Here is a 24,900-nt window from a genome sequence, read left to right as displayed (position 1 = left end):
TAATATCAGCTTTTTTGTAGCTAGAATATTGTGTGCGCCACTCATTTTTACCGCGTTTAGCGGTTTTTTATTCTTTTAGTTTTTACTCAATGTTAATTTTAAATTTTAACCTGTATTAGAGTTAGACGCCGTTCTCATGGCAAGCGCTTAACGCTCGTTTTGATAACGAGCGATTACAACTATATACATTTTATTTGAGGCCGTTCACATGACAACGCGCGTTTTAATGACCTAAAACGCGCGTTAGCATGTGAACGGTCTCAAGTGAAATGTATATATGTAGTTGTAATCGCACGTTATCAAAACGCGCGTTAAGCGCCTCTCATGAGAACGGGGCCTTGGAACTCGTTCACATGACAAGCACTTAACGCGGGTTTTAATAACGCGCGATTACAACTACATACATTTTACTTGAGACCGTTCACATGCCAACACGCGTTTTAATGACCTAAAACGTGCGTTAGCATGTGAACGGTCTCAAGTGAAATGTATATATGTAGTTGTAATTGCACGTTATCAAAACGCGCGTTAAGCGCCTCTCATGAGAACGGGGCCTTGGAACCCGTTCACATGACAAGCACTTAACGCGGGTTTTAATAACGCGCGATTACAACTACATACATTTTACTTGAGACCGTTCACATGCCAACACGCGTTTTAATGACCTAAAACGTGCGTTAGCATGTGAACGGTCTCAAGTGAAATGTATATATGTAGTTGTAATTGCACGTTATCAAAACGCGCGTTAAGCGCCTCTCATGAGAACGGGGCCTTGGAACCCGTTCACATGACAAGCACTTAACGCCCGTTTTGATAACGCGCAATTACAACTACATACATTGCCATCAAATTAAAAAAAAAGCTATTTTACATACATTTTAATTGAGACCGTTCACATGCTAACGCGCGTTTTAGGCCATTAAAACGCGCGTTAGCATGTGAACGGTCTCAAGTAAAATGTATGTAGTTGTAATCGCGCGTTATTAAAACGCGCTTTAAGCGCCTGTCATGTGAACGGACTCTAAGCTACAAATAAGAAAACGCCCGAGTTCTGGTCCGCCAGTGTAATATATTTAATAGAATTAACAACCAAGCGTAGTAAGAAACAAATAACAAAAAATAAAAACAAAAATAAAAAATAAAAACAAATTCCGAATAACTTACATTTTCAAACAGTTTTCTTTGTAATGGAACGAATGACTTGATCTCGTTTTCTGACGACCTATTGGCCAGTTGTGGTCTTTTCCCAAGAACACTACACGGTGCATCTAAAAGTATTTTGTCGAACGATTGGGGTGCGAATGGTGGACCGTCTATAACATTTTTGGAACTTAAAGTATCTGAAATTATTGCAGTAGAATCAGCTTGAAAACTATACACTTTGGCGCCGAAATCCTCACAGCGTTTTTGAAGTTGGGCAACCTTCTTTGGAGTTTTGTCTATGGCTATTAATATTCCCTTAAAACATGTTTGAACTAGTTAATAATTTATCATACATACTATGAGATTTTAATATCTAATACACTTTTACATTATTATAATCTTTAGCCAAAAAAGTAACATTATGATATACTTAGGAAAATAAAATAACTAAGATTTTTATGATTTTACTAAAACTGGATTTCACTAGATACGTTTATTTCACAATGAGTATAAGAATAACTCCATACTAATAGTACAGATACTTTAGAGGCAAAAATATTTTTGTAAACCAAGCTAACCCGTCGGTAAATAAGTCCGGGATCTAAAAATGCAAAACTTTTTCTTTGTTCATCAAAATAATCTTCTTTAGCAGCGATGCGCGATGCCGTCCTTGCAAAACGATTTTCTTGCAAAACGCAGTTTCGGCGACTTCTTCTTCATCAGAGCAATATCAGCATCTTTTTAAGATCGGAAAAATGTGGTAATCGCTGGGAGCCAGCTCTGGAGTAAACGGTGGATGTGAAAGCAATAGTCTAAGAGCTAGTGAACCCTCCGACTAACGGTCGTCCTGTAAGGCTAGAAATTTTTCTAGTGATAATTCATAGCACAACAAGGCTAAAAACTATGACCTGGCAGGCCTCAGTGGTGCACGTGTATCTACCAGGTGAATCGAAAAGTGCAAATTTAGGGGGTAAAATAAACTTTCTCCTGTAAGGTTTAAATTTAAGTATGTGTTTGATTAAGTCATTCAGAAGAAATGTGTACAATGACAGGCGATTCTGAAGAGCATAAGACCTTGCCAGGCGAGGGGAAAGATTAGGGGTTTTTCCTAAAATTATTCTTTTTGCATCGAACAAATTTTTTTAGGTTTTTTGACTCATTCCAAACAGAAAACGTCTTTAGTGATTTTTCTCTTAAGTTAATAGTTTTTGTTATATAAGCGATTGAAAATTTTGAAAACTGCGAAATCGGCCATTTTTAAGCCTAAATCGGACATTTATCTAAAAATTTCAATGTTGCCAAGATACGTAGATATTCTTTAAACATTGATTGATGAAATCCCGAAGAGTTTTTTGCAATTAAATATCGAAAACCCCTTTTTTTTTTAATTGCTAATCAAGCAGGTGCGACACTGTAGTATGAGGACGTTTGAGTTTGCATAAATTCATTATCTCGAGAATGGGTAAATTTCAAGAGAAATCCTCAGACAGGTCAATTTTTACTTTTAAATTAGGACTTTTTGGCATATATATAATACTAGTGACGTCATCCATCTGAGCGTGATGACGTAATCGATGATTTTTTTAAATGAGAGTAGGGGTTGTGCGATAGCTCATTTGAAAGGTTATTGAATTTTATATTCACTAATATAAACATTAACATAATTATTTATACAGGGTGTACAAAAAATTTTTTTTATTAAATTAACTTTGATTAAATTTGACAAATAGAAGAAACATTTTTTTTTTGTACACCCTGTATAAATAATTATGTTAATGTTTATATTACTGAATAGAGAATTAAATAACCTTTCAAATGAGCTATCACATAACCCCTAGTCTTATTTAAAAAAATCATCGATTACGTCATCACGCCCAGATGGATGACGTCACTAGTATTATATATATGCCAAAAAGTCCTAATTCAAAAATAAAAATCAACCTGTCTGAGGATTTTCTTAAAATTTACCCATTCTCGAGATAATGAATTTATGCAAACTCAAACGTCCTCACTTAACAGTATCGCACACGCTTGATTAGCAATTAAAAAAAACAAAGGGGTTTTCGATATTCTATTGCAAAAAACTCTACGGGATTTCATCAATCAATGTTTAAAGAATATCTACGTACCTTGGAAACATTGAAATTTTTAGACAAATGTCTGATTTAGGGTTAGAAATGGCCGATTTCTCAATTTTCAAAATTTTCAATCGCTCATATAACAAAAACTATTAACTTAAGAGAAAAATCACTAAAGACGTTTTCTGTTTGAAATGGTTCAAAAAACCTAAAAAAAATTTGTTCGATGCAAAAAGAATAATTTTAGGAAAAACCCCTAATCTTTCCCCTCGCCTGGCAAGGTCTTATGCTCTTCAGAATCGCCTGTCATTGTACACATTTCTTCTAAATGACTTACTCAAACACATACTTAAATTTAAACCTTACAGAAGAAAGTTTATTTTACCCCCTAAATTTGCACTTTTCGATTCACCTGGTAGATACACGTGCACTGCTGAGGCCTGCCAGGTCATGGTTTTTAGTCTTGGTGTGCTATGAATTATCACTAGAAAAATTTTTAGCCTTACAGGACGACCATTAGTCGGAGGGTTCACTAGCTCTTAGACTACAAGGCAAAGACCAATTCATGCATTTTTGCCATCGTTTCATCGAGGGGCCAGATGAAGACTGGTGGGAAAATCCCTACATGACTCCGTCCATCTGGCATAGGATAGCAGCCAACGGAGACAGCAAGCTAACAATATTTAGAGTGTCACCACGTCCTGGTAAGGGCTCCAGGAATGAGAAGGGATGTGCATTATTCTGCATCTCTCTCGATTAATGTTTAGTGACGTCGGAGATTTTCAACGGAAATTTTGTTTTCGTTTATAAATTAGCAACGTCTCTTCGTTCGTGGGTTACCACCCCTGCAATACTTGCAGCCGATCTACCGATGAGTTCCAATATGGTTTTGTCTCCTGAATTCAAATCTAAAAACGGCATTTCGTTATCTCAAACCATCTTCGAGATAACCGACCTCGAAGTCAACTTGCATCTCGGGACAGCAATTTAGGGTACTTTAGCAATTTTAGATAGCGACAATGGAGACACTGCTAAAAACGCATTAAACCTAATAAACTATATAGACCAGGGCATTTAGCACTACAAACACCGGAATAAATCGATTTTTAAATACAGCATCTACAGACTTGCAACTTTTTGCATTATATTCAGGGTGATGTGAGGAAAAATGTCTACTAAAGAAAAATGGTTGGAAATGCATAATTGCATTTTAAAGTGCAACAATGCATCCAAAAGTGCATAAATATGTCAAGTTAAGCATACCAAGGGCCAGATTTTGTTACTCGGAGATTTTGGTAGCTAAATACGACTACGCCATCACAACCGACCTCAGGAGTACCTGGTGCCCAGGGTCACTGCTGAGGCACGTCATCTGGAGGTTCGAGGTTTATCGGTAATAAATTGATACAAACAGATTACTTGGGGGTTTTAGGAGTTGCTAAACACGAGTACGTCACAAGAACCGACCCCCGGAGCACAATGGTGCCGTGTCCCTGCTAAGGCGCGTCTTCTTCAGGAGTTTCGATAGTTTTCGCAATTAAATTGATGCAAATAGATTACTCGGGCGGTTTTCGAGGTTATTAAAAACGAATATGCCATCAGAACCGACACCCGGAGCACCTGGTGTCTAGGGTCATGTCATCTTCTGGAGTTTTGAGCGATCTCGGCACTAAATTGATGGAAATAGATTACACGAAGTGTTTTAGGGGTTACTGAACACGAATACGCTATCAGCACTAACTCCCGGAACACCCGGTGCCCAAACTCACTGCTAAGGCATGTTATCTTCTGGGGTTTGGAGGTTTTTTTGGGCACCAGGTGCACCGGGGGTCGGTTCCGATGGCGTATTCTTGTTCGAAGACCCCAAAAACCCCCGAGTAATTTGTTTGCATCAATTTAGTGCCGAAAACCCCCGAAACTGCAGATGACGTGCCTTAGCGGTAAACCTGGGCACCAGGTGCTCCGGTGGCCGGTTCTGATGGCGTATTCGTCTTCAGCGACCCCAAAAGCCCCTAAATAACAAAATCTGGCTCTAAATACACTTATTTTGACACGTTTATGTACTTCTGGATGCATTTTATGCACTTTAAAATGCAACTATGCATTGCCACCCATTTTTCTACAGTATACTTTTTTCCTGACATCATCCTGAACACACTGCCAAAAGTTGCAAGTCTCTAGGTGTGTATTTAAAAATCGATTTATGTTTGTGCAGAATGCCCTGCTAGTATGTAAAAATGAAAATGAAAATTTCAAATTATTTCAAACTAGGGCGTGACTTCGGCTGACTTCGGCTATAAACGCTTGTGATCAGGACCCTGAATTGTTGTACCCAGATGCAAGTCTTCGTTTCTTCTTTAAGTGCCATCTCCGCGACGGAGGTCACCAATCATCATAGCTATTCGGATTTTAGAGACGGCTGTTCTGAAAAGTTCATTTGATGTGCATCCGTACCATTCTCTCAGGTTGCTTATTTTTCCTTGCATGTTTCCCTGCATACCTAATCAATACGGAACTTGTATAAAATTTTAAATTTGAAAAAATACTATAAATCACAACAGAACATAATAATTATTTAAAACATATATCAAAGAAAAAAAGTTCTTTTTGTCTTTTGTTTGGCCCCTAAAGACGATTAAAATCGAGAGAAAATTAAAATTATAGCAGGCAGCCCAAAACGCGTCCTCATTGGTCGTGACGTCATATCATTATATTATTTGAAGTCCTCGCCATTAATTCATTAGGTTTGACATTCGTTCTGACACTCAGTTTTATAAATATTTTGATAGTTCTTTCCTTTCCTTCACAAACTGTATCAAACTCCAATCTCAACAAACTGTCATATATTATTGCAATGACATACGATAAGTGTAGTTATAAAATATAATGATGTGACGTCACAAGTATACGCGCGCTTTTTGGGTCGTTTGAAATGGTTTAATACACAGAAGATTTTGTACTTAAAGTTATTATGAGTTTTTGTTATTATTTTTAAACAAAACTGAATATTATTATGTAATAAAAAATGTGCAAGTTCCCTATTGGAGCAAGTTGTATCTCTCTCCACGGGTGATATGTCCGAGATATTCTAATTGTGTTGTTTTGATGGTATCTAAGATTTCCATTTCTTTATTCATCTTTCCCGGGACTTGTTTGTTTGTGCCGTGTTCGGTCCACGATATTTTCAGAACTCCCACAGCTCGAATGATTCTAGTTTTTTCATTGATGCCGCATTGTAAGTCCAAGCTTCCATTCCATAAAACAAAGTCGAGAAAACGTAGCACCTAGTCAACCTAACTCTTAGCTCCAACATCAAATCTCTTGGGCAGAGCACTTTTCTCATTTTGTTAAAATTTGCTCTAGCCTTTTCTATTCTGATTTTGATTTCCTGGAAGTAATCACCTGTGGAGTTGATCATTGTTCCAAGATATGCATGTTTTCAGGACTGCCTGTCCGTCCGTCCGCGAATACAACATGTCCGTTCTTACTACAGATAGAATGACAAATTAGGTGTTGAATGGAAGCTCACAACTCAAGGATGGTATTAAAGATGAGAAATTTGACCTCGAACTTTCTGTTTTAGAGTTGCAACCGGAGTACCGTTTTAAAGTCATCGAAATAGTATCTATAAGCGATATATTATTCGACGTGCCTTAGCAAGATGAGAACAAATGTATACTTTTGGTTTTGTATCATTTCCGGTTAAAAAGTTCTAACCAGAAGTGCCATATTATACTCGCAGGTATAGTACTTGTGACATATCAATCGAAGCGTACTGAAAAGGCGAGCTTGAATCTGTAATTTTGTTTTTGAAGTCATTTCCGTTTAAACAATTATAACCGAAAGTTTAGTAAAAATGACTTAAATTAGTGAAATCGTATATTAATCGATGCAAAGTTACACGAAGAGTTCAAATATCGACTTCCGGTTCTACTTTCGATCACTTTGGATGAAAACCTAGAACTATGAAGTCCAATTACTTACCTGTTTATTTTTACATTTTACGAAAAAAAGTTAGTCTTCATAAAAAGATCTGCTTGGTCTTAAACCTAAGATTCAACCATCAGATATCTTTTATCTATATTATACGAGGTGTGTCAAAAAATATGAATTTAGCCAAGGAGCAAAATACCTTTATTTTTGACAATACTGAAAATTGTTATTATGAAAAGTTGTTTGGAATTAAAAACTTTGTTCGAATATCTAATATATGGAATTATATCCTTCTAATTAAAAAAATATTTTTTTCAATTTCTCTCAAATTACGGATACCCATACCCAACATCATTTTAGTTTATGATAAATCTTTTATTATTAATTTTAAGAAGGAAAGGTATCCATAAAAAGTGCTACATGGTCTAAAATCTAAGATGCAACCATCATATCAAATTTTATCAATTTTATACGAGGTATGTAAAAAAATATGAATTTCGCTCAAGAGCCTCAAGGATATAATTGCAAATTAAAACATAGTTTTTAATTATAAACAACTTTTCATAACAGTAATTTTCCATATTATGAATTTAAATAAGTAAATGAACAAAGTTTTTGTTATGATAATGCTCGCCCTTTTAGCTTGCTAAATATTAAAATGTTATTTTTGCCTTCTACAGTTTTAGCAATACACTTGTTGTTCTCGGTAATGATTAATTACATATTATTAAGTTTTCGTTTTTCGTAAGATTTTCGTTATAAAATATTTCATGAAACAAGAAAAAGCATTTAATGTTCCTATATAAATACCTTATTCTGCATTAGCTCTGCTATATGAGTAGTTTTATTTCCAGGAGAAGCACACATATCAAGTACTACATCACCAGGTTTGGGATTAAGATTATGAACACATACAATAGATGGTATATTTTGTAGTAAAATATCTCCGACTGGTAATAAACTTTCGCTTATCGGTACACATCCTGAAATTGTTTCTGTTACTTCTACAGCAATACCACTGAAACATATTAATACAGGAAACAATAAACACATGACTGAGAAGAAAAATGAGAAGTCCCAGATCTAAACAATTAATCTAAAACTTCTCGAGGAACCACTTTCTGGTAACATCCTTAATCTCTGCCTTTTACAATTTATAAGGCAAGGAGACGACGAATAAAGAAGACGAAAGGGACTCTACAATATGCAATCACATTCCGTCTATTCGTCTAGGAAAAATGCCAACGAAAGTTGATTCTTTATACTCAAAATATGAGTAAAATATAAAATTAAAAAACAGTTTATCTTTCAATTCGGTTCAGAGGTGATGCACCATCCCCATATACAGGGTAAGTTTTTAGTGCGGGATCGGTCGATAATTCCATTACGGTATAGAATATCGAAAAAAGTTATTTAGAAAAAATGTAGGCAATGATATTCTCCACGCTTGGAAAATATGTTTATTTCTACAGGGTGATCAATAACATCGTGGTATATCAAACATATAATTTTTTAAATGGGACACCCTATATATTTTTTCATATTTATATTCCCCTCATAATTCTTATTCCTATAATATAGGGTTTTGCATTACTATACAGAGTATTTAACAAGTTATGACCATTTTTATTTCGAAATCCCTATGAGATTAACACCCTGTATATAAAGAAGTAATTCATAGACAATAATTTGTTTTATGTAATAAGATAAACAATATACTGTAGTTTTTAAATTAAGTCCAATTCACATCATTGACGAATATTTGTATACAGGGTGAACTACAAAACCAAATTACGATTTTCTCTATTTTTTAAAAGGATTTTATTTAAAAAGATTTCTATATTTTATTTTTCAAAAATATTGTATTTATTATACTCTTTCATTTTTATATAGCATTCCCTAGATCTAAACTTATTACTATTTAAAATGCTTAACTTTTTGGTAATAGACGAAAAAAAATTACCGTTTTCTTATCTTCATTTGTTTATAACTAGTATATCATCAAAATCGGCTGCAGGAAACATATAGGTTATTATTATAGATGTCCATACTACTCAAAAAATTTGGTTTCGGTTAACATATTACTTAACCCTCTAACCCATATAACTACTAACTAGAAGTATAGGTATAGCAAAAAATTAAGTAAGCTACTATAATTTGTAGCATTATAATCTACAGGCGGTCATGACAGTTTTTCAGTTGTTTTAATTTTCTGTAGTGAAATTATTTTTCATTTTGTTTTTGCAGATTGCTCTTCCCTGTGCTGTTTAACATTTATATACAAAATATCTTTCAACTTCAATAGCAGAATCAAAAAGGTATCAAATGAATTTAATTCCCATAAATAGTGATTTGCAATATGCCGATGATACAACTATCACAGCAAGCAACATAAAATAAAGAATGGCCGGTTTCAAAAACGACAAATAGCAGTTTATTCTACGAATAAAGTTATTCGACCAACTTACATTTCTTCATTTTACTAACGTCAAATAAGACTTATTTTACTAACTTATCAAATAAATACTTACTCTTCGAATAAATTGGCAAGTTAATCTCGCTGTTAATATTTATAAGAAAGTAAATTCGAAAGTTTAACTTTAAATTATCAAAATTATATTGAAACAAAATATAAATATGAACGTCTAAAAAATTTTATTCGATGAATTTATTTGTTATTGGTGAAACCGGACCTAAGAGATAGTAAATAATAATTATTATAGTGGGAGGGAAATATAACAAGAGATAGTAAATATTAATACAGTGACCAAAAAAGAGATGGGAGGACGAAGTAGATGAGGATGTTAAAAACCTCCTAAAAACGCGTTCATGGAAAAGAACAGCAGTAAATCGAAATAAATAGTCTGGGCTGATTATTCGGAGAATAGGCCATTTTTGGGAAAAGTTATTTACCAGCAATTTTATTGCTGGAATCGAATTATAAGATCCTATATATTAATAATATAGGTATGCCCCCCGATAGGGGCTTCACGACCTTGACGTTGGTTCGGGGGCTTCAGCGACCAAGGGAATGTATGAACTGCTTCAGCGACCAAGAAGTAGCCCGCCCTAAGTTAACCCACCCATGTCTGGTTGTACCACTCCCCTGGCGTAAATTTAAGTAGAAGACCCTCTGGTCTTCACTGCCACATCTCCATTCTACGGCACTGTTCACATCGCCAATATATAGTCAACCGACCCGATATTATCTACCAGCTGTATCTATCCTACACTCCGAGTACAACCAGAAAATGCTATCCCTCCTTCATCCTTTTTCCCACTAAACCTACACCCCCAACACACAAGGTAAAGGTGTAATTGTACCGTGCCCAGGCCTGCATGGCAGTTGTGTGTCTAAATTGAACTGTCTCAAACGGTCGACTGGGGGAACCAGGCCACACCCCCTTTCATTTAAGGCCTTGTACCGGCACAGGGAGCGCTGCTGGTATGGACAGTTTATTTCTCCCATACTCGTGGGATCAATATGGAACCATGCAAAAATTTAAAAGATTTAACCCTAGGGGTCTCGCAGGAGAACCCAACAAACAATCAAACTTCCACTGAGACTGTTCGGCAGAATCTGGAAGAAAATAATCCCATCACATCGGGTAATAAAAATACTGAGGACGCAATGCGGACTCCTTTAAAAGATGCTGAGGATGAGGTTTCTCGGCCAAAAATATCTGGGGCACAGAGAAGAAAGCTTCGGAAAATGAGAGAACAGGGAATTGACACTTCTAAGGTCAAATTACCTCCTAGACCTCAAAATAAAACTCCTGGAAATGCCGAAATCACACAAGCTGTCAAGCGGACTGTGTTTGATAGAAGCACTCCTGAGGAGAAATTAACAAAAAAGAGCAGAACTGCTGCTGCCTCTTTCAAAAAGCTCAGCAGCAACTACAAAGCAGCTCTTACGGGAATAAAGACGGCAATAATTCCCAAAGAATACCCAGACATATCTGTAACGGAAAAAGACGTTGGGGCAATAAAAGAGGCCCTAATTAAACTTATCGATGAGGTTCCTTGCGCACCTCGTTACGAAGGTAATCGGCTCATGGATGGATACTATGGGTTGATATGTGCTGACGAGGAGTCCTTTAAGATCACAAAGGATTTCTTGGAAGAAAATACGGGGTGGAAGGTCGTTAAGGCTGAGGAACTCCCAAAATCGAAGCGTGTACTGATGTACCTTCCAGAGACTAAAAATGAGGATCTGAAAGTGCCACTGGCACGAATTGAAAAACAAAATCCTGAACTAAGGACCAGTCGTTGGGCAATTCTGAGTTCCAAACCAGCAACTGACGGAGGACTGCATGTGAGTCTCCGAATTGATAAGGAGTCAAAGGCACAGCTCGAAAGGCTTCAATGGAAGCATTATTACCTTCTACAGCGAGCAAGTATTATACCGTTGGAAGAGGGTAAAGCAAGACAGGCTGGGAACATTGGGGAACCAAAACCTGCAACGATTACTTCCGAACTGCAGGAGGCCGAAGGGGAATCTATGCAGGTGGAAGAAATTACAAGAGGGCCTGTTAGAGACCCCAAAAATGAATAAACTGCAAAATTAAGATCATACAGATCAATTTGCAGCACAAAAAAACAGCTTCGGCACTTTTGTGCCAGGAAGTAGCTGAGAAAAACATTGATATGGTGCTTATTCAAGAACCGTGGATAAATGAAGGTAAGATACGGGGATTAAATGTTAAGGGATGGGAACTAATTTTGGGAGTACCTGACAATAAAATCAGAACTTATATATTTTGTAGATCTGACCTTAACCTGGTACCAGTTATGGAGCTCTGTACGGGAGACATGACAGCTTCCAGAATTAAACTGAATTGCAATGCGTTGGTTACAGAGTTGATTGTTGCGTCTCTTTACCTTCCTATTGACAGTAAAGAACAACTTCCAGGGACTAACCTAGAGAACCTTCTAGAATATACCAATGATAAGCATACAGAACTTATCATTGGAGTCGACTCCAACGCCCACCACATCATTTGGGGAAGCAGAGATACAAACAATAGAGGTAAGTTACTTTTTGAGTACCTTTGCACTACTGAACTTGATCTTCTGGACAGGGGTAATAAGCCCACCTTCAGGACATCAAGAGCAGAATCACTAATTGACCTAAGCCTATGCTCTATGGGGATTGGGAACATAATATCTGACTGGCATGTGTCGGATGCGTTATCCTTATCGGATCATGCATACATATGCTTTGAGATAAACTCAGTCAAACCGGAACCAAGGTTCTATAGAGACCCTAAGGTGACCGATTGGAAATCCTTTAAGAGGGATCTTGGAACAAGGGTACGGAATTATCCTAAAAGGCCAAAAAACAATGTTGAGGTTGAGATGGCAGTAGACTGGTTGAAAACTGCCCGTTAAAAGAAAGTCACCCTCCCAGGCAAGTAACTTGGTGGAATAAGGAGCTGTCTGATCTCAAAAGAGAAACAAGACGGCTCTTCAATAGGGCGAAGAAATCAGGTGATTGGGAAGCATATAAGGCTAAACTGAAAACCTATAATAAGAAAATCCAATCCGCTAAGGAAAGATCCTGGAGAGAATTCTGTGAAAACATTGAAAGTGTACCTGAAAGCGCCAGGGTTAACAGAATCCTCAAAAGAGATAACATTAACAAACCCAAGTCAATGAAATTGCCCAATGGGAAGTATACGGACACAGAGAAGGAGGCTGTAGAGCATCTTTTAAGTGTTCACTTTCCAGGGTCGACGCAATTGACTGCTAATAACAATCATCAAGCAAACAATAGCCCAACCAAAAGGGACTGGCTGACCTCTGACGAGATCTTTGGTTCTCACAAGGTCAGATGGGCTATTGAAACTTTTGAACCTTATAAAACTGCGGGACCGGATGGTATATTTCCTAAGCTTCTCCAGGAGGGTCTGGAAATAATCATGGGTCCCCTGATCACAATATTTAGAGCTAGCCATGCTCTGGGATACATTCCCAAAGCTTGGAGAAGGGCAAGGGTGGCGTTTATTCCCAAACCAGGAAAAACAGATTACACCTTAGCAAAATCCTACAGGCCTATAAGTCTGACCTCATTCATGTTAAAAACCATGGAAAAAATCTTGAACGAACACATCAAGAAAAACAATTTAAATGAAAATCCACTGCACCAACGGCAATGGGCGTATCAGGCAGGGAAATCAGGTGAAGCCGCCCTGCACAATCTAGTGTCGGAACTCGAAAGGAGTCTGCATCAGAAAGAAGTCGCCCTTGCTGCATTTTTAGATATAGAAGGTGCATTTGATAATACCTCAATCGAGTCTATACAGAGCGCACTGGTGAGAAAGAAAATCAACAACACAACATGCAAGTGGATTATTCAGATGCTTCAGAGCAGAATAATATCCACAGATACGCATGAAGATACCATAAATCTGAGGGCAACTAAGGGATGCCCTCAAGGCGGTGTATTGTCACCGTCATTATGGAACATAGTTGTCGATGATCTGATTCATGGGCTAAGCGCCCAAGGAATCTGGGTCCAGGGTTTCGCAGATGATATCGTGATAGTAACTAGGGGAAAATTTCCCATTACTGTTGCGTATCAGATGCGATATGCCCTTCACTACATAGAGAACTGGTGTCTGAAAGAGAACCTCTCCGTGAACCCTTCTAAAACTAAACTGGTAGCCTTTACAAATAAGAGGAAGCTTACTGGACTGAGTGAGCTGAAATTATTTGGAGAGGTACTGGAAAGAACCAATGAGGTTAAGTATCTAGGGGTAACCCTGGATTCGAAACTCAATTGGAATATTCATATTACCAATATAACCAATAGGGCTAAGCGACTCTTCTGGAACTGCAGACGAGTTGTAGGTAAAACCTGGGGATTGAAACCAAAGGTGATATGTTGGTTGTACACATCAGTGATACGACCGACAGTTACTTATGGGTCAGTACTCTGGTGGAGAAAGACGGCTTTGCAATCTTGTGTGACCACTCTCACCACCCTACAAAGACAAGCGCATCTAAATATAACAGGAGCCTTGAATAGTACAGGAACGGCTTCATTAGAGGCTATCACAGGTCTCCCTCCGCTGGAATTGTATATTTCGGCGGTAGCCTTTATGACCATCCTGAGGCTCAAAGCAAACAATACTTGGAGGCCAAATTATGTATTGAATAGCCACACAAACATTACTGGGACTATACTTGAGGAATACATCTTTATGATGAACTTAGATATGATGACACCAGAACTAATCTTCACTGAGAAGATTAACACAATTATACCATCTAGAGAACAAAAAGTTCCAAACATTAATGGAGACTTAATATGGTTCACTGATGGATCTAAAACTGCCCATGGTACTGGATCAGGAGTCTTTGGGCAAACATGTAACTATAATAAATCTTACAGCCTAGGTCAACATACAACGGTGTTCCAGGCTGAAGTTTTTGCTTTGGTGGCCTGCATTGATGAAATAATTGATGAGGACCCTAAAGCTAAGAGAATCAACATTTACACAGATAGCCAATCGGCTATTCTGGCTGTAAAGAACCCTCTCACCAAATCAAAACTGGTGAAAAACTGCAAAGATCTCCTCAATAACCTGGCAAAAGACAACAAAGTGTCTTTAATATGGGTGCCGGGTCATGAAGGGGTGCATGGGAACGAACGAGCAGATATGTTAGCGAAACAAGGCTCGAGAAAAACTTTTGAAGGCCCAGAACCTTTCTGTGGCATCACTAAAGATGCTATGAAAAACGAGGTTCAGAAATGGCTGATAAAGAATCATCAAAATAAATGGAGAACTACTCAAGGGCAAATCCAGACTAAAAAAATAATCAAGAATATTGATAAAAAACTCTCGAACAGTTTGATGAACCTCAATAAACGAGAGATCAAAACGGTCACTGAAATGGTGACTGGACATTGTCATTTAAGAAATCACCTATACAAACTAGGTAAGGTGAATGAACCATGGTGCAGAAAGTGCGAAATGGAAGAAGAAACTGCCATACACATACTATGCTATTGCAGTGTGCTAGGTGATGTAAGGCAGAACTTCACTGGTCAAATGAGGTTTGAACCAGAAGAGATCTTAAAACTACCAATAAGAAAACTGTTGGCCTTCGTTGAGGCCACAGGACTTATTAAAGTTTAAGGAGAAGAACAGGGTTTGGTACAAAGGTCTTATGACCAAGTGCCAGAGACTAACGAGTCTCGCCTGAGTTAAGCAGAAGAAGAAGAAGAATATATGTATGCAAAGTCCTCAGATAGTGTGCTACTTTTTTTATAAACACAATGGCGCCCGAAAATCGTGTTTTTTTTTCAATTATTGCTCTACAACTCCAAAGATTTTAACTTTACAACAAAAACACTCAAATAAAAATTCACCGTGATTAAATTCTGCATAGAGACGTGTTTTTCCTGTTCTGCTCCGACGAAAATTTTCCTCGGAAAATGCGGGTTTTCCCAACAAAATCTTTAATTTTCAAATAAAGTTTTAGATAAGTAATTATCTACCAATAATTAAATAATTTGGTGACTTAAAAGCCTTCTTGGTTTAGATTGTAGTTCCAGAAGCCGGTGAAAATTAAACGAATATTTTAGCAACAATTCAATTGTTAATTAATAATTTACGGTCGCAATAATAACCAAAATAATTATGATACACTGATCAAACTTTGAAATCTTATAAAGATGAGATGCCTATTTAACATTTTGTCGACAAAATATAAATTTTTTATTTTTTTGCATAATCTTTAAATGTTTAAAAAAAATAGTTATAAACAAATTAACGTTTCTCAGAAAGTTTTTATTATATTATAATTTTAAAAATAGCTAAAATGCGCATTTCAAATATCTTGAAAATTAATGCTTTAAAACTTTTTGCAACCACTTGCAAAAAAGTTATGAAACAGCAAAGTAAACATACGATTACTACGGTGTTTATAATTTTTTTAATTCTTTCAAAGAGTAGAAGTGAGTTTAAAGTACAAGCTAATTATTAACAAAATAATATCGATTATCAGTTTAATGGTTATATCTTAATTAAGGATTATAAATATATTTTTTTGTAATTTACACGCGCGAAAGTAGAATAATACAGTAGCTAAAATTTTCACTCGGAGCGACGACCGGTCGCGCAACGTACACTTTTAATAAATAATGTATGCTGCGTGTCAGTCGCTTCGAGTGAACATTTTAGCTCCGACTCTGTATCAGGCCTACTTTTGCGCTAAAAATTACAAAAAAAAGTATTTTTAATCTTTGATTAAAATATAACCATTGCACTAATTTTTGACATTATTTGTGAGTAATTAGATTGTACCATAGACTCACTTTTAAGCTTTGAAACAATTAAAACAAATTATAAACAACGGAGAAATCGTATATTTACTTTGCTGTTTCATAAATTTTTTGCAAATGGTTGAAAAAAATTTTTAAAGCATTCACTTTCAAGACCTATGAAATACGCATTTTAACCATTTTTTAACATTAGAATATAATAAACAATTTCTGAGAAATTTTAATTTGTTTATAACAATTTTTTTAAACATTTAAAGATTATGCAAAAAAATGAAAAATTTATATTTTGTCGACAAAACATTAAATAGGCATCACACCTTTATAATCTTTCTAAGTTTGATCAATGTCTCATGATTCTTTTGGTTGTTATTGCGACTGTAAATTGTTAATTAGCAATTGAATTGTTGCTAAAATATTCATTTCATTTTCACCGGCTTCTGAATTTATAATCTATACCAAGAAAGCTTTTATTTCACTAAGCTATATAATTATTGATAAAGAATTACTGGCCCAAAAAATTTATTTGAAAATTCGAGATTTTGTTGGGAAAAGCCACATTTTCCGAGGAAAATTTTCGTCGGAGCAAATCGGGAAAAACATGCCTCTATGTAGAATTAAATTGGGGTGAATTTTTATTTGAGTGTTTTTGGTGTAAAGTTAAAATCTTCGGAGTTATAGAGCAATAATTGTAAAATATTCGATTTGTCGGCGCCATTTAGTTTATAAATAAAGTAGCACACTATCTGGGGACTTTGCATACCTATATTAATAATATATAGGATCTTATAATTCGATTCCAGCAATAACATTGCTGGTAAATAACCTTTCTTTGTACTTTACTAATTAGACAAACGTATTATAACTATTTTTTTTTTCAAAATTTAAAGATTATGCAAAAAAAAGAAAAATTTATATTTTGTCGATAAAATATTAAATAAGCATCTCATCTTTATAATCTTTATAAGTTTGATCAATATATCATGATTATTTTGGTTATTATTGCGATCGTAAATTGTTAATTAACAATTGAATTGTTGCTAAAATATTCGTTTAATTTTCACCGGCTTCTGGAATTACAATCTATACCAAGAAAGCTTTGATGTCACTAAGTTATTTAATTATTGATTAATAATTACTTACCTAAAACTTTATTTGAACATTAGAGTTTTTGTTAGGAAAACCCGCATTTTCTGAGGAAAATTTTCGTCGGAGCAAATCGTGAAAAACATGTCTCTGTGCAGAATTTAATTGCGGTGAATTTTTATTTGGGTGTTTTTGTTGTAGAGTTAAAATCTTCGGAGTTATAGAGCAATAATTGAAAAAATACGATTTGTCGGCGCCATTTTGTTTATAAAAAAAGTAGCACACTATCTGCGGACTTTGCATACCTATATTATTAATATATAGGATCTTATAATTCTATTCCAGCAATAAAATTGCTGGTAAATAACTTTTCCATGAATTTTGCTAATTAGCCCAGAGTAAAATGGGAAATCTTGCTGAAGGAGGCCAATGCCAGGTTCCGGTTGTAGTTTCGTTGGATGGCTGAATGGATAGGAGTGAAAATATGGTCTCAACAATAATAAATTAAGTTTAAACAATTACCTGGGCGCAATATTATCAGTTGCAAACAACTGGTGCCTCTGCATCTTAACTATCCCATTTCCAATGAATATTTTGAAGTCGTCTTCATATATTTTCTGAAGTCCCTTTTTACACTTTTTTGCAACATCGGCGTAAATACTAACGTTTTCGTTTATCTGAGAACCTGAAAAAATTTATCAATAAAAAATCAAAGCAATCAAGCAATCGGACTCCGTAAGTTCTAGGTTTTCACCCAACGTGACCTCATTGGGAGTTACTGGGCCCAATTTAAGACTCTCCAAATCTCTTGAAAACGCCCTAACTATCTATAAGGCAAAATTACATGCCATAGACATTAGTGCCCAAGAAAATTACAACCGAGACACTCGTAGGGCAAAAGTCTTTATTTTATCAGACAGTCAAGCTACCTTAAAGGCTCTAAAGTCATTTACTTGTGAGTCAAAGTTGGTTTGGTACTGTAAACAATCCCTCAAGAAGCTGCTGGAACGCACCAAAGTAACCTTGATGTGGGTACCAGGTCACAAGGAAATTGCGGAAGTGAGGAAGCTGATAGCCTCGCAAAAGAAGGGGCCAATACTCCATTCCAAGGTTCAGAACCCTTCTGTGGACTATCAAAACGCCACATCAGAGAGGAACTCCGGACCTGGAAACTCAATCAACTACAACTTTACTGGTCTAACACACCAGGACAAAGGCAAACAAAAACAAACCGCCTTCTCGAAATTAGTAAAAAAGATATAAAAATGGTCACTGGCCTTCTCACTGGTCACTGCCCTCTGAGATATAATCTCAAAAAAATGGGCAAATCAGATAGTGAGAACTTTCGTTTCTGTGACAACGAAAAAGAAACGGCAGAACATATACTGTGCAACTGCGTAGCAGTGTTCTGAAAACGACTAAAATTCCTAGAAGAGGTCACACTAGCGTACTCTGACATAGGAAACAAGTCACGTCGGATGCTAATCAACTTCATCAGAAGTATTTGCATCCTAGAGCTTAACTAGATTAAGGTATGCACAAAAGATCTCTATAATAGGTCTAAGTGCGGATAGCCTTAACGACCTCACATAATCTAATCTAACGTGACCTCAAGTAGAACATGAAGTCGATCTTTAATCTCTTCGTAGTCAATTTCACTAATTTTGAGTAATGTTTGCCAAACTTCCCCTTATAAATCAAAAATGAATAACCATTTCGTTGCAATACGAAACTACAGCAGCATCATATTCTAATTCAATCAGAGAGTGCGACAAGCACCTCTACCGGTTTCGAAACTTAGTCTCTCGACAGGAGGCATATCCATATATGCTGCTCTCTCTGACCCAACCAGAACAAACTCCGGCGTGCAGTTACTGATTGCAACGAACGAAATGGCAGGGATGCCCTAGCGGCAACTGCTAGCAAAAGACTAAGTTTTCAATCTAATAGCACATAAAATAACATTAAAAATATTACTCTACATCCCACCAGATTTAAAGCAATGGGAACCTTCTCTGGTTACACCTCCGATGCTTCTAAAATTTGCAAGCCATAACAGATGCTGAGACTAAAGAAGATGAGGGAATTTTACAATTTTTATTTCACATCCCATCTGCTCAGCGCGGTAAAGTTCCTACGAGAATGGTTCCTTTCGTACTCCAATCGGAGTAAACATGTAAATCAAAAATGAATAACCATTTTCAATTTCGTTGTAACACGAAACTACAGCCGCATCATATTCTAATTCAATCAGAGAGTGCAACAAGCACCTCTACCGGTTTCGAAACTTATTAGTCTCTCGTCAGGAGGCACATATGCTGCTCTCTCTGACCCAACCAGGACAAACCCCGGCGTGCAGTTACGGATTGCAACGAACGAAATGGCAGGAATGCCCTAGCGGCAACTTCTAGCAAAAGACTAAGTTTTCAATCTAATCAGAGGCGTAGCTACCGCCGCATCAGCCGTATCAATTATACGGGGCCCCCGACATTGAGGGGCCCAGCGCGGCATGTCGAAACAAAATTCCATTCAAAAAATTGATTAAAATATTTTACAATTACTTCAGTATTAAAACGCTTTGAACAGTGTGCATTGTTGGTTTATCGACATTTTCGTGAAATGGATTCTTTATCTACACACAAACTATATTTATGCACAGGTACCTATCTATTTTCTGCCTCTCGCCTTTCCACAACTACAGAGCTTTTTAGTTTTCAAGCTAATTTTTATTGTCTATTCACCGATGGCTGTGTGTGAGACATTGTATAATGTTAATGCCAAATTGCAGTATTTGTAATCGCTTTACTTTTGAATATTTGAAACATTGAAACACTGTGTATTGTTTGCTTATATTTTCGTGTAATCTGTTCTTTATGTATAAATTGTATTTAGGTATATCTATGTATTTGCCGATCGTTCGCCGTTAAAGTACAGAGTTTCTTTGTTTACGTTCATTGTAAATGTTAATTTACCTTTGGCTTGAAAAAACTGAATCTGTTTTAAAATAATGAGTCTCAACAATTCAAATCTATTTTTCGACTTTGGTTCATTAATGTTTATTAGGTTCCAGTGTTATTAGGTTTATTATTATTATTTATATTTGGGTGTTATACGCAGAACTTATTAGTTCCTAAGGTTGTATTATGCAATTTACAATTTATTTACATTTTGCAATATACAGTTTTATTATTAATTGGAAATAATTTAACTGTAGATTCGTGGTCTCAAAATATTAAGATTTAACCCAAATCACCTAGTCAAAAAATGCTTCCTAAAGGAGCTAGAGCTCTTTGAAGAAGGCGTCTTGTAATTAGTAAATTTAGTAATTTTTTAAATACCTCCAGAACCCTTCCATTTAGAGAAACAAAAACCTATATTATAGGCGAAAACGCCTATTTATATTTTGGATAGGGCAACCCCTACTCCTAGGTCTCCATAAATTGTGAAGTTTTAGTACAGGTCATGGGCGTCCGTTTTGGGTAGGGCAACGGTTATTTTATCGCATAACCTTTTTGTCTTTAACTTTAAAGCCTTTTTGACACTGGAGTATTAATTGTGAGATATTCTAGTAGTATTCAAAGGTACTCTTGATTTAAGTCGGTAGGATACACCGTTTTCCAGAAATGTCGATTTGAAAATTTTGTGTTTTTAATTTGAGAAAAATTTTCAAAAAAAAATATGAAAAAACGAAAACTGGTGCGTTTTATATACAGGGTGAGGCAGATAAAAGGCCTATTAGAAATATCTCGAGAACTAAAGCTAACAGAATAATGAAAATTAGTATACAAGGGTTTTGAGGTATAAACTATTTAATGAAAATATTTTGGTCTCTTTGTTACTTCCGGTTATACCGGAAGTTGATTGTAACTTCGTATTTTTAAATAGGACACCCTATATATTTTTACATTTTTGGATTCTCCTCGATTTCTTCTTTCTAAAAATATAAGGTTTTGTAATATTATACAGGGTAGGTTAAAAGATAATTACGTTTTCTTATTAATTTCGTAGCAACATTCACATCCTGTAGGATTGTAGTAGTTTGACATAATAAACTCTATTAATGTTCAAATGATTTTTAATATAGTCTACTATTGTTAAGAGTTATTAGTATAGTTAAATTTTTCATTTTAGTATACAGGGTTGGCCGAAACTCGGAATGAGTATTTTCTGAGTTTTCTTAAATGGAACACCCTGTATTTTAGTATTGTAATGAAAGGTTATTTTATGGTACTTTTTAATTTATTAAGCATTCCCTATACCTAACTGCTTTAATTCGTGAGTTATTGGTGATTCAAGTCAAACATTAATTGCAACACAAAATAGGTGACATTGTATTAGGTTGGCCGTGAAAATATTCAATAACAAATAAGTTTTTGGAAATAAATACATATTAATCTAGACTTATACTTAAAATTGTCAATAATGGTTGAACGATTAAAATACCATCGAAGTTAAGATTGTTGGTGCGACTAACAATTAAGCACAAATTAAAGCAGTTAGGTATAGGGAATTCTTAAGAAGTAAAAAAGTACCATGGAATATCATTTTATTACAATACTAAAATATAGGGTGTTCCATTTAAGAAAACTAGAAAATACTCATTCCGAGTTTCGACCCACCCTGTATACTAAAATAAAAAATTTAGCTACACTAATAATTGTTAACAAAAGTAGACTATATTAAAAATCCTTTGAACATAAATAGAGTTTATTATGTCAAACTACTACAATCCTACAGGGTGTGAATATTGTTACGAAATTAATAAGAAAACGTAATTATCTTTTAACCTACCCTGTATAATGTTATAAAACCTTATATTTTAAGAAAGAAGAAATCGAGGAGAATCCAAAAATGTAAAAATATATAGGGTGTCCCATTTAAAAAAACGAAGTTAAAAGCAACTTCCGGTATAACCGGAAGTACCAAATTGATGAAAATATTTTCATTAAATAGATCAGGCTTCAAAACCCCCTTATTCCAATTTTCATAATTCAGTTGCCTTTAGTTCTCGAGATATTTCTAATAGGCCCTTTATCTGCCTCACCCTATATACAGTGAGCACGTAAAGGTTGGAATAAATTCATTTTCTCGAGAATGGCCAATTTTGGAAAGAAATCCTAAAACAGGTCGATTTTTATTTTAAAATTACGACTTTTTGGCATATATATCATACTAGTGACGTCACCCATTTGGGCGTGATGACGTCATTGATGATTTTTTTAAATAAGAATAGGGGTCGTGTCATAGCTCATTTGAAAGCTCATTCAATTCTCTATTCAGTAATATAAACATTAACATAATTATTTATACAGGGTGTCCAAAAAAATTTTTTTTTTAATCAAATTTATTGACAAAAAAAGAAGAATCTGTGTAATTTATTTAATTCACAATACATTTTACTGCTATCAGAAAACAGGAAAAAATGTTTATTTGACAAATAAATATCGTTTTTTGCAAATTCAATATTAAAGCAGCCATAACCTGCCTCTTGACAATTTGAGCATTTAATTTAAGCGAAAAGCAATGATTTATTTTCAAAAAAAAATTTTTGTTCTGTTTTCTGAATGCAGCAAAATGTATTTTGAATTAAATAAATTACACATATTCTTTTTATTTAATTAAAAATTTTTTTTCGACACCCTGTATAAATAATTATGTTGATGTTTATATTACTGAATAGAGAATTAAATTACCTTTCAAATGAGCTATCACTCTGCCCTATTCTCATTTAAAAAAATTATCGATGACGTCATCACGCCCAAATGGGTGACGTCATTAGTATGATATATATGCCAAAAACTCGTAATTTAAAAATAAAAATTGACCTGTTTCGGGATTTTTTTCCAAAATCGTCCATTCTCGAGAAAATGAATTTATTCCAACCTTTACGTGTTCACTGTATAATACGTCTTAATATTTTGAGCCCAGGAATCTACAGTTAAAATATTTCCAATTATGTATTAATGAAACAATTGTTTTGTTTTATTTCATTATCGTTTATTTTGTAATAATATTGACGATTTATGTAATTTTAGTAAACTGTATTTGTGATTGTTTTTTTCCTAATCTTTGGAAGCTTTGTCCATAAAATTGTAAAACTTTCCGTGACAATAAAGCATATTTCTATTCTATTCTATACAAGCGTTTTTGCTTCTTTCGTTGAACATTTTTTAGCACTATGCCATATCAGCGGTGGCTGATGGAAAAGGGCCCCGCGACAAACTTTGATAATGGGGCCCCTGTGGGGCTAGCTACGCCACTGAATCTAATAGCATATAAAATAACATTAAAAATATTACTCTACATCCCACCAGATTGAAAACAATGGGAACCTTCTCTGGTTACACCTCCGAGGCTTCTAAAATTTGGAGGTGTAACCAGAGAAGGTTCTCATTGTTTTCAATCTGGTGGGATGTAGAGTAATATTGGGCAGTTTTTACCCATTTTTTGTAAAATGGGTAAAAACAATATCATTTAAGCTTAAATATCACGAACTATGGGCACATTAGGGAGAGCCGGGACTATCATCATTAATGAATAAAGTTAGAAAATAAGTTAATTGTACTTCAGATAAAGAAATCCAACCGAAATTAGATATTGCCACAAACAAATTGATTAAGCAGGTAGGGAAAGATAAGCGATTATTTTAACCAATGCTGCAATAAATGTATAAATTCAAATATCATCATATTATGTATAATTCACCCGTGTTGAGCTGGCCTCCCCCCACTTGCAAAAATTAAAAAACAAATAGCCCTGATTTATGAGCTATTTATGAGCTCTCATATTCCGCAAACTAAAAATTTTGAGCTCGTTCCACTGAGCAGGAATTTAATACCCTAGTGGGGGGGGCTGAGTCAGCCCCCCCCACTACTTAAAAATAGGAATATTGAATCGGTTTTTGCGGCAGAATTACGAGCTATTTATGAGCTCTTGAAATTATATACTTTCGATTTTTGAGCTCATCCCCTTCACCCCCAAACAACCCTTTAATTGATTTAACTTAAGAGAAAGATGCTGAGAAAACTTAAAATATATCGTATTGCGAATATAATTCCTACAGCTTATATACTCTAAGAATAAACTATTAAATCAAGAGCATTTCGATTATTGAGCTACAACCCCTTCGCCAGAAAACCACCCTATCTTCCCGGCTTAAGAGAAAGTTGTACTTAAAATGCGTTAAACTAATTATTTGGCGACTACATATCATTTAATAATTTTTAAGCTTCCAAATTACGCGCATTTAGATCAGTAAATTGCAATTTATTTTGTATAGTGCAGTCACTGAAGGTAAAAATAAACGATTACCTTCAATTTCGGTGAACCTTCATCGATTTTCACGAAAATTGGTCAGTGGTTAGAGGATAC

At 35.4% G+C, this 24,900-nt stretch overlaps 1 protein-coding gene across 1 annotated transcript in view; it reads right to left on the bottom strand.

Moving 5' to 3' along the window:
- LOC114335850 (tRNA (cytosine(72)-C(5))-methyltransferase NSUN6) overlaps window positions 1–24,900 on the bottom strand; it is a 58,872-nt gene that overhangs the window by 21,378 nt on the left and 12,594 nt on the right. The window contains exons 3-5 of the mRNA XM_050642941.1: window positions 18,052–18,214; window positions 7,965–8,172; window positions 1,165–1,458 (exon numbers count right to left, since the gene is read on the bottom strand). Of these exons, the coding sequence (XP_050498898.1) occupies window positions 1,165–1,458; window positions 7,965–8,172; window positions 18,052–18,214 (665 nt within the window). The remainder of the gene's footprint in view (window positions 1–1,164; window positions 1,459–7,964; window positions 8,173–18,051; window positions 18,215–24,900) is intronic.

Source organism: Diabrotica virgifera, chromosome 2 (assembly GCF_917563875.1).
Source record: "Diabrotica virgifera virgifera chromosome 2, PGI_DIABVI_V3a".
In the NCBI taxonomy this organism is placed as follows: Eukaryota; Metazoa; Arthropoda; class Insecta; order Coleoptera; family Chrysomelidae; genus Diabrotica; species Diabrotica virgifera.
The sequence above is the reverse complement of the archived record's forward strand: the minus strand, read 5'-3'. Positions and strand labels throughout refer to the sequence as shown.